The sequence below is a fragment of the Morone saxatilis genome, unplaced genomic scaffold, assembly GCF_004916995.1.
Source record: "Morone saxatilis isolate NCDOM2014 unplaced genomic scaffold, NCSU_SB_2.0 Contig16, whole genome shotgun sequence".
NCBI classification, from domain to species: Eukaryota; Metazoa; Chordata; class Actinopteri; family Moronidae; genus Morone; species Morone saxatilis.
The window spans coordinates 3231356-3248392 of NW_023339718.1; the positions used below are offsets into that span (position 1 = coordinate 3231356).

At 42.2% G+C, this 17037-nt stretch overlaps 2 protein-coding genes across 3 annotated transcripts in view; both read right to left on the bottom strand.

Moving 5' to 3' along the window:
* The window catches only part of dtx1 (deltex 1, E3 ubiquitin ligase), a 53565-nt gene extending 48881 nt beyond the window's left edge, over positions 1-4684 (bottom strand). Inside the window, exons 1-2 of one of the 2 annotated variants that reach the window (XM_035658379.1) lie at positions 4314-4684; positions 2994-3637 (exon numbers count right to left, since the gene is read on the bottom strand). In XM_035658379.1, the coding sequence (XP_035514272.1) occupies positions 2994-3252 (259 nt within the window). In that variant the 5' untranslated portion in view covers positions 3253-3637; positions 4314-4684. Of the gene's footprint in view, positions 1-2993; positions 3638-4121 lie in introns of both variants that reach the window. The other variant, XM_035658380.1, reaches the window with a different exon arrangement.
* Positions 4685-7511: 2827 nt separating this feature from the next.
* slc20a1a (solute carrier family 20 member 1a) lies at positions 7512-15350 on the bottom strand. The gene is made up of 11 exons (XM_035658384.1): positions 15208-15350; positions 12636-13267; positions 12370-12510; positions 12185-12270; positions 11007-11103; positions 9590-9709; positions 9188-9397; positions 8586-9060; positions 8317-8502; positions 8145-8229; positions 7512-8057 (listed from the first exon to the last, which is right to left on the bottom strand). Exons 2-11 carry the CDS (start codon positions 12982-12984, stop codon positions 7902-7904), a joined length of 1905 nt encoding a protein of 634 aa, XP_035514277.1. The 5' UTR covers positions 12985-13267; positions 15208-15350; the 3' UTR covers positions 7512-7901.
* Between the last annotated feature and the right edge of the window lie 1687 nt (positions 15351-17037).

Consider the following 17037-nt stretch of genomic DNA (forward strand, 5'->3'; position numbering starts at 1 on the left):
TGCGTTGTCGTCATGATGCTCTGATTAGAGGGAGCCATGGAGATAAACCGTAGCTGCTGTCTCATTAGTCGGAGTAACTCTGCCTGGTTCCCACCCACAGGAGCTCCTCCCAAACCCACAGGAGAGCAGGGCACCCCCTCACAGCCTGCAGGAACAGGACACAAACACCACAGCTGCCACAACTGGCAGAGTGCACCATCACACACACGTCAGCAACCTCACACATGGGCACACACATACACACACATACACACACATACACACTCAACTCTCTTTCCAGCTCTTGCCAAAAAACAGCCTCAGTAGACGATCACTGGCTCAACGACAAAATGGGGCTTCCCCACAGGGACACTCCATAAGCCTGCAACGGAGCAAGTGGCTGCGGGTGACCTGCTGAGCTACAAATATAGCAAACATCCGACGTGAAACAGATGCATCACAGGCCACATTAAAACAAGCTCACTGAGGCTGTTTGTGCAAGCGGCGGTGCATAACATCACTACGGCCCAGAAGCTAGGCCTCACTGGAGCTCGGATCGATGGCTGTGGCCTGGCAGGGGTTTTGCCCGTGCTTGGGGAGAGGAACGGGGTGTGCAGAGGAGGAGAAAGGAAGAGGGAGGAGGCAGCGGGTGTTCGGGCTGCTGTCCGTCAGGGCCCGCTGTGACAGGTTTATCCCAGCTGAGGGGGAAGGTAACACACCGAATGGCACAATGAGGACCGATAAACGTCAGGCCCAGCCCCTGCACCGCGGTAATGGCTGACAGACGGCTCAGTGGCTCATCTCGCAACCAGTCAACCCCAGACACATGTGCTGCTGTGTTATGTTCTATCAGAGGGGATAACAGCAACAAGAAATACAGCCAGGCAGCTCCTTACACTACAACCCTCCTGACAGTCGTGCAGAAACACTACCGCTCTCATATACAGCATTTCAAACATTAAACAATAACATTTTCTTCATGAAGAATAGTAAAATGCTGATATATGAAGTGCTATATATACTATATGCTGTATATAGCCAATACAGAAAGTGCTCATGCAGGATATAAACTTTTCATATGGGGGTCCAGGTCTTTTTATGTCCCCTTCTGTTATATATAAATATCATAGGGGCCGAAGAAAGTATGATCTGATGATGTAGTAACTAAAAATGAAACTGAAATCTTAACTCTAAATGAGTAAATGTAGTGTGTAATAAAGCCTGTGTACTCTATATACAGCATTAATATAACAACTGTATCATAACTGATGTCAGATAAGGACAAGGATATTGACATGTATTTTTTTCATAAAACATCAGTTAAAAACATTTATGCATGAATTACTGATTTTATGAACATTATTTTACTGTTCATATCTATTTTTAAAGGGGTAAGTATACAGAGCGTTGACCAGTGCCACATACCACAGAATTTATAGCCAGACCTAGCTTGCAACGCCCATCTGTGGATGGGTTTCTAGCAAAACACACATACAACCACAGTTTATTACGTGTGGGTATTTTTGCAGTTTTGAACCATTTAGAGAAACATTTTGAGCCATAATTAAACAGTTATTAGACTGACAGTTACTCCAAGGGCCTTTACAAATTTGAGCTGCATTCTGTGTATTCTGTATTCTGTCACACACTAACACTGCCAGCTAAATCCAAAAATATGCATTCATGCAAACGAATAAAGGTGACATAATGCAGATCCATGCACAGTGAGGTCACCTTCTGTATCTCCCTGTGCCTCTTGTGATACCCCGATGTTACGTAACGCCTTCAAATAAGAGACTCAAAGTGAAGGATTAATCTTCATGCTTCACCTCATCAGGTGATGAAACACTGTGATGTCTGTGTGTGTTAGATTCTCTAGGGACAGGTCAGATCTACAATATAAAAAAACAATCAATCGCTTGATTTATATTTGACTCTAACGCAGTGATATGTAGCTGAATGAGACGTGAAGAATAATTCAGGTAGCTGCGATTTGTCCACGGCTCATTCCTCTAACAGATGTCTCAAACCTCCCCCACATCTCCGCTTCAAACACTGGGACAGCAGGAAGGTGAATCCACACTCAGAGACAAACACAGAGAGTGTGTTGAGCTTTGCTGGAGTACAGCAAAAACATCTGGTCATGTTTAAAAAGGTAACAGTCATCAGAGAGAATTACAGTCAACCAAACAAAGGCTGTTTTGGGTCTGTTTGACTCTGAAGCAACATATACTACTATTATAATACTACATAAAACATAAAACTAAAGATTTATTTGGGATTGGCCAATAGTTTATGCATATTGGGATATTTATTCAATATCTAATATATAAGTGAATTTTCCCATATACTGTTTATATCATGTTGAAATGAGTTGAGGTAAGGTGGCAGAAACCAGGAGCACTTTCTCTTACCCAGTAACTGTGTACAGTAACTATATAACAACCACTACTGGGATTGCCGTTCTTACAAAAGGAAAGACAGCACATCACAATAAGCTGAGAAGAGTGTGTGGAGCGTCGCTCTGAGCTACAGCACTCATTTGCCTGATGAATGCACAGCCCCCTCCAACACGGTGACCTTTGGCAAGGTCATGGCATTCCAACAGCCGCATAAAGACACTCCTGAATGAATAAATCATTGCTACACTTTTGTCATCTGGGTGCTTTGTGTCCTGTTTGTTGCAACGCCTCTGAGCCCAACCTGTGGCTCATCTTTATGAGTCCCAAAGCGGACGGGGCATTCAGGACTCTCATTTATTCCCCTGAAAGTTACATAAGATGTGTGTAGCAACCACATCAAGGCTGCTCTGTTTTAATCAGTCCCAGTGTAATATGACATCATCTGTGGTGAGGACAGCCATATATAATTCATTTATTTGCAGATTTTAGACACTAGAACTACTGGGTATAAATCCACATAATGTATTGGTACCTGTTTACATCTACATTATCTGTTCCTTCCTTCACACCTCCATCTGTGACATCAGGACAGGAAACCGACACGTCTCTTACCTGTGTCCTGTCGAAACTGGTGCATGGACTGCAGGTCGATGATGTAAGGAGAGAGCTGACCATCCACCTGGCCCAGAACTACACTTCCCCGGGCATCCCCCTTCAGCACATTCTCAATATGGTGGCAAACCGCTGCACTGTAGGGCCTCCAGCGACCATGTTCGTTCATCCACTCCCAGACCACCACCCTGGCCAGGTTCTGAGGGGGGTACCCCAGTCCATTGACGGGCACCAGCATCCCTGATCCTGGACGAGCCATCTCCTTTGTGGTGTCTGCGCTTCAGCTGCTGGCGATGTCCCGGGGCTAGAACAGCACTGCAACCCTGTCAGTCAACTGACACACTGGAACATTTTCATCAGCGCCAAACAGAAAAAGCTTGAATCAGCGATTAGTATGGTGGTCCTCAATTATCTCATGCTGCGTTCAAGCAAGCAGCTCTGCTGGAGTCATCGTCTACAGGTACTCTGTGACTGCCGGCGCTTTTGATCAGACAAAAGCAGCCTCTGTCCTCTTGTATCTTGTCGTGTTTGAAGTGGCAGACGTTGATGGTGATGATGATGATGATGAGATTTGCAGCTGTAGCACTCTCAGTCCTCCACAGCCGACCACAGCAGATCAGCAGCAGGTAGACAGGAGACGCTCTCTAAACAAAAGATAAGGAGCAGAAACACACCGGTAAACAAATGCTGTGATTCCTCCCATGATATTGCTCAACTGTTTCAGAGCAGATGACACAAACCTAACCTGTTCTGTGCTAGAGTCCCATCAGTGGCCTGTACCCCTTGGCAATTCTGTTTACTTAAAGTGCAGTGGCACAAAAATTGTACATGAGCCTTTGAGCTGTTTCAGCAGGAAAATAATTGTGACTGTCATCAGATTTGTGTGTGTGGGGAGGGGGTGGCAGAGCAGTGTGCATAAACAGCGAGATGCTATCATAATCCTGGCAGACAGAATCACTCAGACATTTTCCACACAGAAAGCTGTTCAGGTGCAGTGGAAGCGAAGCCAGGGACAATGTCTCTGTCGCTTCTATGATATCTCAGTAGTATTAAATATTCAGCCTCATACTTAATGGGGTTTTTTTCGTGGCATGCATGCACGCACGAATTGGTTCTGACAATACAGACCTGTAGGCTGCAGTTGTGGTGCCACACATCTGTCAGGTAGAGGCTGCATTTCACAGGCTCCGGCCGAAAATCAGATTGCAAAAGAAAAAAAAACGAGGTGCGAATCTCGACACGCACCTGCCTTTTCACATCTGGGATCTCCACGTTTTTCTCTTATTATGCTCAAAACTGAAAACCTTCCTTCAAACCCACCTCCTGCAGCTCCGGTAATCCAGTGTTGTTGCAGAAAACCAAGACGTCGTTTTATCCCCGGGAATCTGCTACTGACTACACCAGCTTGTTGGTCCGCTGTGTTAAAGTGAATGCATGCCCCACTTGCACTGTCTTCAGTGTGTGAGCTGCAGAGATATTCCGCCGTGGACGCGCATTTCTGCCTGGAACGCCGAGCATCGTGCATTCACATAGTAAACACGCATTTCTCGCCGCCCGCAAATTACGCACAAATGTCCATGCGCACCTGTATGGACAGCCGATGAAAATCAGCCAAAGTGTCAATCACAGCAAAACAAAATTATACAACTTCCGGTGTCTGGTTTCAAAATAAAGCCCCCGCTCACACATGACTGCACTGAGAACAGAGTAGATGGAGAGGTTCACAGTTCATATTTTGACCAACATCACCGGATGGTTGAAGTTCACAGAACATCTCAGAAAAACATTGTGGGAGACATGTGACATCATTCTGACACTAAGACTAAAAGTAGTAGCAGTCAGAACACAAGATGACACAGATGAGGATGGTAAACCCCAGCTGGAGACACTTTCAGAAGAGCTCAGGGCCTGTTGGGGACTTTCACAGATATAAACAAAACGCACACATCAGAATGGAAGGCAGGAAGGAGAAGACATGGATGAGTGCTCTGACAGCTAGAGCTGACACAAGATGCACAGAAAGCAGTTGTCCATATCAACTAAATAATAAATCTACACTGCAGTCACGTTTAGCTATAACCTTCATATTTGTCTCTATTGATTATATATGTATATATATGTTTTCTTTTCTGTTTTCAATATGACTTCCAAACGGTAAACTTTTTGTTCCTTTCTTATTAAACTTGACTTTATTTGAAGTTGCCAAGTAACACAACTATTCATAGAACTATGAATTACAGAAATAATAATGTATTTATCATGTGATATTGATGATATGGAGGAAAATAAAAAAGAGAAAATTGATCATATTTGACTTCACTGAGGGCATCATGATAGTGAGGGCTGATAAAGTGTTTGAAGCTACAAGAAAGCTAGATGATAAAAAGACAGAATGTACAGAACTGATCACATCACTCTTATTGTATGAGTTCAGTGCTGACATGCCACTGGCTATAGATTGTAACCCAATGGTCTTGCTAGTTTCCAAAGTGACTGTGAGAACTGTGATAGACAGGTTAGAATTGCTTATATTCACGTATTTTTGAAGACAGTTGTGATATTCAGCATCCTGTTTATATGCCTCTTGGATGATCCATAAAATAAGTGTTAAACTCAAAATTCATGCCTATGTGTCAGTGTCAGATGATGCAATGTATCTGTTCTCACGTCAGTAACAGCATCAGACGGTGGGATTTTATTCTGGTTTAACTTCTGCATGGAGGGCTGGACAGCTGAATGATTGTAGTGTTGATTATTGTTTTGTGTGCAGATGATTGGCTGGATTTTTCTCCTGGAGTTGACCTCTTGCTGATGCTTTTAACATTAGAGAGGTCAAATGTCTGAATGGAAATGTTATAGATTATTTCATGGATGATTGATATTGTTGCTGTTGCTTGTGATTCTCACCTTTTTGCGGGAATGTCAAGGTCTGCCTGTTGCTGTGGTTTGCCACAGTTGAATAGAGTCATGTAAGATCCTGCTAAATGGGACAACAGTGCCATCTGCTGCCTAAATAGTGTACCTGGAAAAAAAGGGACTTTTTGACAATCCTTATCAGAAAAAGGACTCTTGAGATAATAGCTCTCTCCTTGTTTCCTGGCTGATTATATAGAGTGTTTTATATAATAAAGGGTCCAGCTACACTTAGTTCCTCCCAAAAAACGTCAAGTTTTTACATCTGACACTGCCACAGAGGTCAGTTGCAGTTATATCTGTTGACACCACCTTTGTGGATGGAGTAGCTTCTCTCCAAACTCTTTAATTGCACAAATGAAAGTACGATTTTATTTCACAGATCTGGATCTCCCCCTCATCCTAGCAAGGTTTTTATGCATATACGCACTGTATATCTAGACATGTTGTAAATCTGCACAAAATACATGCTAGTTAGATGCATAAATATAATAATAATAATAATAATAATAATAATAATATAAACTGCACTAATTGCATTTTTACATAAACAAATCCTTCATGAACACACTGTCACCCAATCCACATTTTTTCTCTCCTGTCTATTCATATGGAAATGCAGTCACGTCAAAAATGTACCTATTGTCCATAAATCCAGCCAACAAGGACCTTGGTGACGAACTAACATGGCTCCTTTTTTGCTTTGAAACAGCTTATAGCACAAAGATTATTCATATATGACATGTGCATAAACTTAAGAACACGATTAATGATGTTGTTGATGTTAAGTCTGTAAATATGATCCTCTGTCCCAGTTCAAATGTACTGAGGATTGTATGGGGAATGTAAAAGACTTTAATGTTGATCTCATGTAGTCTGAATGACGAATGAGAATATCTCACTGCAGGACAGATGCAAAAATCCAACGAACCCCTCTCAGTGTTTGATGGTTCTTTGGGCAAGAAAGAAAAACCCTGGTAAAGCAGTGAATCTAGGAAAGATAGGGAACATGCATCTGCTTCAAACACCACCAATGGCATCAGTTATTTGGAGAACACCACCATCATGTGGCCTTTTATTGTTAGTGAAACTACAGGAAAGTCATCCCTCAGTAGCATAACGTAGGTCTGATAGTGATATGGGGAGGCAGTGTGTAGCAGGCCTGACATTAAGTTGTGACTCCTGCACCAGCAGCAGCACCTAGTGGGCTTTTCAGTAAACATCAGCAGGGGCAGCTGTAGTTCTTAGAGCAGATACATGCTGGAACAATGTTTTAGAAAAGGATTTCAATTGTCTGTATTGCTTAATGGAACATTTGTAGAATCAAGCTGACAATGAACTACTCACATTTTAGGTTTATTTTAAGTATTAGTATAGTAAAATATAGGTATTAAACAATTAAGAATGTCAGTGTTTGGCAATGGTAAACCTTCATTTCACCCCAATATACATGAAGATATGGCATGTGGACGGTATACACCATGTGTTTGTGTTTGTTGTTCCCTTTATATAAAAAATAATATTTGTCAAAAGTTATATTTCAAAATAAAATGACCTCATGATGGTGTAACCCATCCCTCCCACATGCAAACACAGTAAATACAATTTAGTGGAAAATGTTTAATAGTGAGTAAAATACATTGAAATCCTTTCAAATCAAGCATCTCCTCATTTTATTACATCCAAATACGCAAACATAGAATATTACTGTTATTTGTGCTTTTTCAGTCAAAAGTGAATGTTTTGATTTTTAATACAATGTTGCTTTTATACAAATATACATACAGGATCACAGACTTCTGGATAGTTGAACAGTGTTATTAGATCCTACATCATTCATGGACATATTCCGGTGAGATAACATCATTGGCTTGACCTCAAAATGACTTTGAACAATATCATAAACATCATTAACAGAGACCATATGTTTTATCCGTCAGCCAAAGAAAAACTGTGGCAGGCAGTCAGGTGAAGTGTAGCTGGATAGTGGGAGGCTCACAGAACAACATATATGAAAAGAGCCATGATGGCAGCACTGATCAGCCCAGAGATAGGAACTGTGACAAACCAAGCGATGAAGATGTTCCTGAACAGACGCCAGTCGACGGATTTCCTGGAGCGCAGCCAACCCACGGCCACCACAGACCCTACCTATGTTCACATGACATAACAGTTTATAACACTGAACCTACTTTTGATTATCACATTCATCTATTTGGGCTGAAGTTTCTGAGTTACCTTGCAGTGCGTTGTGCTGACAGGAAGACCGATATTGGATGCCACGACGACTGTGATTGCTGAAGCTAGCTCAATGCTGAATCCACTAAATTGGAAGAAAATGTTTTAGTACGCTTTGACAATTAGATATATGAGAATTATAGCTGTTATAGGATATAAATATGTGGCATACCTGGAGGGTGTAATGGGTGTGAGGTCTTTGCCCATGGTCTGCATCACCCTGCGTCCCCATACCCAGAGTCCTGCGCAGATCCCCACTCCGCCATAAAGAAGCAACCAAATGGGCGTTGGTGAGTTGGACACCACGGAGCCGCTCTCATACAGAAGCCAGAGAGCCACCAGTGGACCAATCGCATTGCTAGTGATAAAAATAGCTTATTTAAATCCTCTGAATGAACAGCATGTGCATAAATTCCTCAGGAGAAAACCATCCTTGCCTACCTGACATCGTTCCCTCCGTGAGCAAAGGAGCCAAAGCACGCCGTGAGTATCTGCAGGAACTGGAAAAGCAAGGACACGGCCGGTTGGTCCACCTCCAGCTCGTCCTCTTCCACAGCGAGGACCGGGCCAGCTTCCTGAGTCACACTCCCGTCCTGGGCCGTACTGGTCCCAGTGGTTACTGCTGAGCTATAGCTGCTGTAACTGTCCACCCTCGATCTTCTCTGCAGCCCGCCGTCCACCTCCTTGTATTTAGGATCACCTTGAATGCCGTAAATGGCCATGGTGTAGGAGGTGTAGCTGTTGTTCCTCCTGATGGGCCGCTCTTCTGTATCACTGTCACCAATGCAGTCACCGACCTTAGCCATGTGAAGCTTGTGGAGCAGGTCTTTGTAAAGGCCAGAATCTTTGTGGATTGTGTGGGACCGTCCACTGTGAGGATCAGTGATCATCATGGGGCCAACAGTACCATTCAGACCTATGAAAAAAAATTGGTAAATTCAGTCAGTATTACTTCTACATTCTACCTCTCCATGACTGTAGCCACTGAGGTAAAATAGTTTGATATTCAGGCAGACAAAAGATTAAATTAGATCATTTCTCACCATTGCTAATATCCAAGTCTTTGGTGTCCATGTCGTTGTTGTCCAAATCAGCTTCTTCTGAGCCTCCGAGTTTGAAAGCCACCTTCTGACAGTCTGCTGGAGGAGTCTGGGGTTGAGGGTCATGAGGTAGTGAGGGCTGCTCTGCTGGCGCCGGTTTGCTGGAGTTCTTCTCCATTAGTGGAGTTTCGCAGGGAGCGGGAGCTATTTCTCCTGAAGCACATTACAGTGTTCAACTGAGAAGTATGTCACTTTGTAGGCAAGCTCCAAAATACGTAATCCACTATAGCAAATGATTCAAACCCCTTCTTATTTTCATTATTTTCTTAGCTTCTCTAGAATTTTGTGTGACAATTTCAGCCCAAATAACAAAAACTGAGCAGTATGCATAAAAGATTTACTCACGTTTGATTTTCTTCTTGAGGCGTGGGCAGACGACCAACCAAACCACCAAAGCTGTGACAACGGCACAGCCCAGTGCAATGCACAGCGTACCCCACCATGGCAGTCTGTCAAAACCCAGCACTGCACACACAAGACAGGGGACATGAGAGAGAACTCTGTCTCATATAAGGCGAAACAGAAACTGCTTCTTTAATGCATTCACAACTGATGCTGCTCCTTTGAAAACAGTGAGAAAACAAACTGTTAGTACTGATACATTCTTTACTTTAGCCTACTTTCAAATACAGTGTAACATTTAATACTGTTAGACCAATTTCAGGAGCGTGAGCCATCATGTAATAGTTCCAAGAAAACGTTTTTCGAAAGTAGCCACACCTCTTCCTCTCATATTAGCTGTGGTCATATGATCTGTTAAAAATTATACAAAATGTCTCAATTGGCCTGCTCCAGCGTTTCTGTCCTTACACACACCGCGGTATCAGCAAGAGTACACACTCCTCCAATCAGATAGTAAGAAAGAGAACAGTCTTGCAGTGGAGTGATAGTACTCTCAGCCTCCTAGTAATTTCACTTTTCTTTTAATGTTAACACAGAATGGCTAAACCGATGTTGTAACTGCTAGAGTGAGATGGCTTAATGCACAGACACAACTTACCTGTTTGCTCTTGTAGACAACAGCAGGTTAACAATAAATAAAAAAAAGACAGGTTTTCATCATCAACATGGCTAAAAAAACATTGTGAACTGCGCACACAGCTGTAGGCAGATCATTTTGTAAATGAAAAAAATAACATGTTTTTCTGTATCTGTGTCAGAAAATAAAGTGTTGTCTGGAACATGTGTGCAGTATCAGTGTGAGAAGTGCACTCTGTACTGCATTACGTTGTAATTTTGCATAGCAGGAGTTATGGTGTGTTATATTCCTTGACCCACACACACCGGCCTGCAGCCTTCAGTGAAGGGCCCAGGCCAGTTGACTTCTTGATAAGTTCAATCCTGCAAATGAAACAAAAAGGAGTGGAAATTGTCCATTTAATAGTTGTGTCTTTCTCAAATTCCCATTTAACTGCTTTTACTTTATTTGTGTTGTGTTTGGTGGCTGAAGGTATCTGTCACTGGTATTATTCTTTAAAGAAACAGTTCTTTAGAAATGCCAGGGTAGACACGTATTTTCGCTTGATGAAATAATGTCCAAAATTACCAAAAAAGAACAATGTGAAATTTCTAAAGTGACCTTTCCTCATTTGTGTCACCTACTTCGTGTTAAGAAGAGTGTCATCAACTCTCCTCTGTGTCTCCAGTGACATTTACTGAGAGCTCACCATGTTCCGGGGATTTCAACAGCTGCTGTGTTAGTGCAGTGCAGTAGGTGAGAATCACAAGGAGCACGGGTGTAGTGTGTGCACTTAGTACTCACGTGGTGCTCCTGTAAACATGATGGAGAAGAGGTTGATGCCCATGGTGATGGCGTAGAAGACAGGGAGAGCTCTGAGGCCGTTGGGGACGGGGTCAGCCTGTGGAGATGAGCGTGTGAGTGCTCACTGAGACATAACGACTACTCATGAGATCCAGTGGAGGAATGTTAATGAGCACTTAAAGGACCGGTGGGTAGGATGCAAGACGCAGGATGCAACAAACCGAATACCACTGAATATTGTGGGAAAATTCCACATTTCGTTTATTTGCTTTCTTTGCAGAGAGTTGGATGAAAAGTTTGAAACCATTCTCAAGTCTGACCTGTAAATATGACGCTACAGCCAGCAGCCAGCTAACTTAGCTCAGCACAAACACGAGACTGATCAAAAGTCTCACAGCACCTCCATAGCTCACCAATTAATACTAAAAGGACCAGCAACTTCCTGGAGTCTCTGTTGGTTGCCTGGTTACTGGTCCTGGCTAATAAATAGCTCAGCACATGGACCTTTAAGCTAATTTCTGGCTGTAGCGACACACTTACTGTACAGAACAGTGGTACCAAACTGATGATGACACCAGTGGTTCCTGACCTTTTTGATTTGTTTGCCTCCTTACAAACCAAACATTGGCTGTACATAGTGGCGTAACTCTCATATATGCAAAGTATGCGGTTTTAGGGGCCCGCCGCAGGTCAGGCCACTGGTAATTTTTCATATGTGTCATTGTACGGCGTCACTAATAGGATCATGTTTTCATGTGCGTGAAGGTGCGCTGTCACCGCTTAAGTTTTGCCATATGTGAGACCGATTTGGTCAAGTGGGCTAGTATTTCACTGTCTTAGCCTCACTATTATGACTCATCTTCTACAGCTTCTTCTTCATCTGTTTTCATTTAATTTAGGTGTCAACTGTGCAGTGCTTTTCGCTGCTACTGGTCGCTTTAAAGCTTTCACTTTTTCAATATTGCCAACGACATTTCATCATGCTACGTCCGATTGTGATAGAAAGGTCAGTTTCTCCTAAAGGCTTTTTTCAAATGGTTGCAATCTAGATGCCACTAAATCCTACACACTGGTTTGGGATACTGGTCCTTTAACTTCTAAACACTTCCTCCACCACTGATGACTTCAAATTACACTCATTAATCACGTCCACTGGTTAGTGTTAGAATCAGGCTTACCTTGTTCAGAATGAATTTGCGAACGAAATAGAAGAGGATTCCTGACATGATGCCTGACAGCACAGGTGACAGGAACCAGGAAGCCACTTTGGATAGTAAGAGACATAATAAGCTTTTAGCTACACTTGTATTTCAGATTCAACGATACTTGTTTTAAAATGTGCGGAATGACAACATATATTCACCAATGCGCAGAATCTCCATCCATTTGACCCCATGGTGACCTCTGGCCACCATGGAGAATCCAATTGTGGCTCCAACAATACAGTGGGTTCCAGAAATGGGGAGCTTTAGGAATGATGCAACCAGCTGCCACACAGCAGAGCCTGTAGGGCAAAAACACGAGCAAGACCTAGTGAGTCTGAAAATTCACCGGTCGAATATCTCCTTTACTTTATTTCCTTTCACCATTCAAGCAAATCAAAAAGGAATTTCCAAGTACCATACTTACCACACATCGCACTTATCGACCCTGCCATCAGGACGTGTTCGGAGCCGTTGTACATCCGGACGTCAATGATCCCCTGTCGGATGGTCTCGCTGACTTTGGCCCCCAGCAGCACTGAGCCCACTGTCTCAAAGATAGTGGCCAGGATGCAGGCCTGGCGCATGGTGACAACTCCGGAGCCCACTGCAGTACCGAAGGAGTTGGCCACATCGTTGGCCCCCACAGAGAAAGCCAGGATGAAGGCAATTACAAAGCCTAACACCAGCAGCCACAAGTAGCCTGACATGTCAGTCTGAGAGGCCACAGCCAAGGTAGTGGCAGCTGCCAGGGTTGCTAGTGTACTTGTATCCATCTTTACTTGCAATTTAATTTAATTTAAACAATCAGAGTGAAACCAAGCCAATTTATTGTGCTTTGACAGTGACTTATGAGGTAAATGTGTATGTATAAATAAATTTCTACCACAAAATGGATGAAAGAACCACTTGGTTCGGTTCTAAAAGTGCTAATGGGAGGAAATCAAAATGTATTGCGAGCTAGGTATGCAAGGTTTGTCTGTGGGCTTCATCATAAAATGACAGGGTATAGAGACGAGAGAGACATCCATCGTGACAGCGAGCCTCTGATGATACACACTGCAAAAACACAAAAATACACGAGTTAGTGGTTAATCCTCCTTATTTACCAGGTCAAAAACAAAGGCCGAGTTGAGTTACATATTAACAAGCTGACAAGACCAAACAGCAGGCATCAGTTTGTTCTGCAGGCATGATTTACAGTAGTACGCTGTGGCAGGGGGAAGTGGCTATGATGAAGTGTTTTATATCAGTAATAAGTCATTACTGGTGTGAGCCACATTATGGTTTGGCATAAAATTGCTCGAGCATAACATTACTGTAGAGTTATCTGTCTGAGCAGGAGGCTGTGGAGAGCTGAGCAGTTATAGTCTGTATAGCACACTCTCTTCTGACTATTTATGGGATTATTTTCGTTATAAAAACAGGAAGAAGACTCGAGTTGGGACAGATCCGATCCAATATTGATATCAGGTGTTGATACTGGCGTAATTCACACATCACTGGATATCAGACTTACATCACCTCACCAAGAGAACCTGCTGTAACGTAACATGAGACAGTCTGACACTGAGTGAGCTAGTAACAGCTGGCTAACTCAAGGTTCTCATGTTGGAGTTGCCACAGCAATTTGCCCTCCTACACCCTGTTTGTATGTGAAGTCTACTTAAAGGTGCCAAAAGTGGAAATTGGCATTTTGGCCAACTTCCTGTCCGCAGTTAACAGTCCTCTGCCTGCTCCCCAGGTCACCACTCTGCCCTTAAGGACCTCCTCTTTGTGGAGTTGTCTCTACTGATTGGGTAAAGCGGGACGGCAAACCACAAAAGTTATTCTTTGTTTACATCAGAAAGGAGGAACTAGCACATTGATGCAAATGACAGAACAGAATTTTGAGCTATTTAAAACGTTTCTAATTCAACCTACAGTTCAAATAAATTGCTTTGTAATACATTTATTAGGCATTTTTGTATGTTTTTTGCTCTTAAAAAGAAGAAACTACGGTGGCCATGAAACGCACAAAAACACAAACGCCCATATCTAGAGCCAGTGGGTTGGTTTCCCTTACCCCAAGCTACTGTAGAAACTTGTGGTTTTCAACATGAACTCCATAGAAGAAGACCCGCTCCCTCTGTAGACGGCTCATTGTAAGCTAACAAAAACATTATAATTCTTATTCCAAGAGGATACGATATAATGAATATTATATTCCATTTCTGCCAATAGATCCTCCTAAATCTTACACACTGTACCTTTAAGAAGTCCTGTGTGGTTTACTACAGTGATGTAACCTTACACATAATACCAACAATACTACTACTACTATGACTACTACTACTCCTAATAATAAAGATATTATACATTACACTTATTCAAGTATCAGGATCAGATCAGAACTAAAAAAGTGGATTCTGCATCTCTAATGTCATACATTATGCAATGTGCAGGTTTTATAAGCATCAATATCCTCAAATAAAGAATATTTTAAGACATATTTTAAGTGTTGATTATTGATTATATATTATTATCCACTATATTTGACACAAACAGTGACTTTATACTAACTTCACTGCCCTTTACAGTGTGTTTCATCTCCTGGGGTGTTTTAATAGGATTTTCTAAGATTTTGGAGCAACAATGGCTAATACTTAAATTAAATTAAATCCATCTATGTAATGAAATCTTGACTTAATGTGCCGGTGTGGCACTTTCTCTCAAACATTCAACATGTACGCAGTGAGCGTCATATAATCCCAGTGGCCAATACAATCCAGTTGCGTAGTACAATCACAAATAAATCCACCTAAAGCTTCAAAAAGGGACTTTAGAGCTGCGAATAATTGGCCCTTTGAGCCCTGTCAGTCACTCTGGACTAAACTCACCGTCAGTATAGAAAATAGCGGTATGTTAATCTCCTTAGCTGCTATTGCAAAATTCAACTGAGAAATTCAACACAGAAAAAAACACACAAAAGATAAAGACAAATAAAAGAAAATACTTACACGTGAGAGCGAGGTTAAAGATGTGGGTCCAGTGCAGTGTGTGTGTGTGTGTGTGTGTGTGCTGCTGTCAGGTGATAAAGGCAGAGGATGTGAGAGGACGCAGCTCCTGCAGCCTGTACTGTTTGGAGGCTCCTGTTGTTGGAGGTCGGTTTATATATTGAGCTGGTTTGAGTACACGCCTTTCCAGTCCGGTCATGAGACCTGTGCTGTCTGAAGCTAATGTTTAGCTTGTTTGTGGGCAGGGAGGAATAATTACAGTTGTCTTTGATTATGTTACTTTGCTGCATATGAACCTGAAATCCCCAAATTGTGTTTTTCCTTGAACCACCATGGAGACTCACAAGATGTCCTTTGTTTTTGCCTAAATATATCTCCCTCTTGTTGCTAAAGAAAAATAAGAAAAAATCATTTCAGGCTCCAGTGTGTTTATGGTAAATGGGGGTGTATTATTTGTATATAATCAGTGTAATGTTCCCATAATACTCCTGGATACTATGTATAGTTTTGACAGTGTGCTTGTGCAGCTTAGACTGATGATCCAAATCTATCTATGAGGAGCTGACATGTGCTCAAGTGACCACATGTGATGATCTTTTTAATGAATTATCAGCATGGCCTGCACTCTGGTGCCACCTACTGGCTAAACTTAATATTGTAGGCCCATTGAGGTTCTAAATATTGGACAGTTTCTCCATTTTTCATTCAGGCTACAGACTTTTAAAGCTGCTTTTATTTAATGTTTATATAGCAAGGACAATGCACAATACATGTATTGTACCACATATTGCTAAAAGCTCATTTTCATCTGTAGTTCCTGGGCAGAGGTCACATAAATGAGTTCAATCTGACAGTGTTTGACACCAAACAAGATACCCCTCAAGATCCATCTCTCTCTGGATGTAATTAATGAATTCCCAACAAAAAAAATGTGTTTTGCCACAATATGATCTCACTGAACTAAAGGTTTAGGCTATGGAGAAACACCCGTAGTGTGTATAGCTCTGTAAGCAAGTGTAGCTAAGCGGAAAATGAAGCAACAGTTACAAACTATGTTACTGATCAACCTCTTATGCACCATGAACAGTCACTTTACTGAGTAACTCCACAACACTGTCAGGCCGTCTTCGGCGTCAGCACAATTTACTCTTTTCTGGGATGCTACATTGCCTCCAAATCTGCTGATGAGTTCCTCTTCATTACTCATTTATTTAGGGCCTGTTGGATGATGTAGTTTCAGACCTGTGACAGCTGCATGCAAATGCTACCTGCGTGGAATATTCTGACCTCTCCAAAGCAGGTGAGTCTAAATGGAAGTGACTCATAACTGTACTCATAAGAAATGTGAAGGTGGCAGAAAACTGTCTGTGCACTTTTAACCTGCACAATCTGAGCTGTCTATGTGTGCCTCAGATAATGTAAAAAGGCGACAATGAGCCCATCCTGTGTCATATTAAACGTACTACCAGGAGATTTTAACTGGTTATGAAACTTTCATCTAATACTGATGCTTCTATATGACCTATAAGCACATGAGACCATTAGCGGGAAGATTGGCTATTTCTACATAGTTATTCTTAATGGCTGCCACTGGGTTGGATTCAGTCAGATTCCCCTTAAAATCAGATGAAGAGGTGGTAGTTTTGTCCAGTGGTGCCAGCAAAATCAACAGATGAAAGTTCCTTATTTCTAGTTCCAAATTTGTGACGTGGCAAACAGTGTTACAGACATTTAGACAATAAAAAAACATTCACTCTAGTCAGGGCCCAAAGTGGGGCCTATGGCCCAAAGTCGGCCCACCATGAGATTCAATCTTGTTTTATTTTTTTGTGA

What these genes read in the sequence shown, in the direction of transcription:
- slc20a1a (XM_035658384.1), bottom strand. Translation starts at nt 12,984, where the DNA reads ATGGATACAAGTACACTAGCAACCCTGGCAGCTGCCACTACCTTGGCT. An exon ending in GATGGAGATTCTGCGCATTG is followed by an intron (nt 12,271 to 12,369) that starts GTGAATATATGT and finishes TACTATCCAAAG; the next exon opens with TGGCTTCCTGGTTCCTGTCA. An exon ending in CACGGAGGGAACGATGTCAG is followed by an intron (nt 8,503 to 8,585) that starts GTAGGCAAGGAT and finishes TTTTATCACTAG; the next exon opens with CAATGCGATTGGTCCACTGG.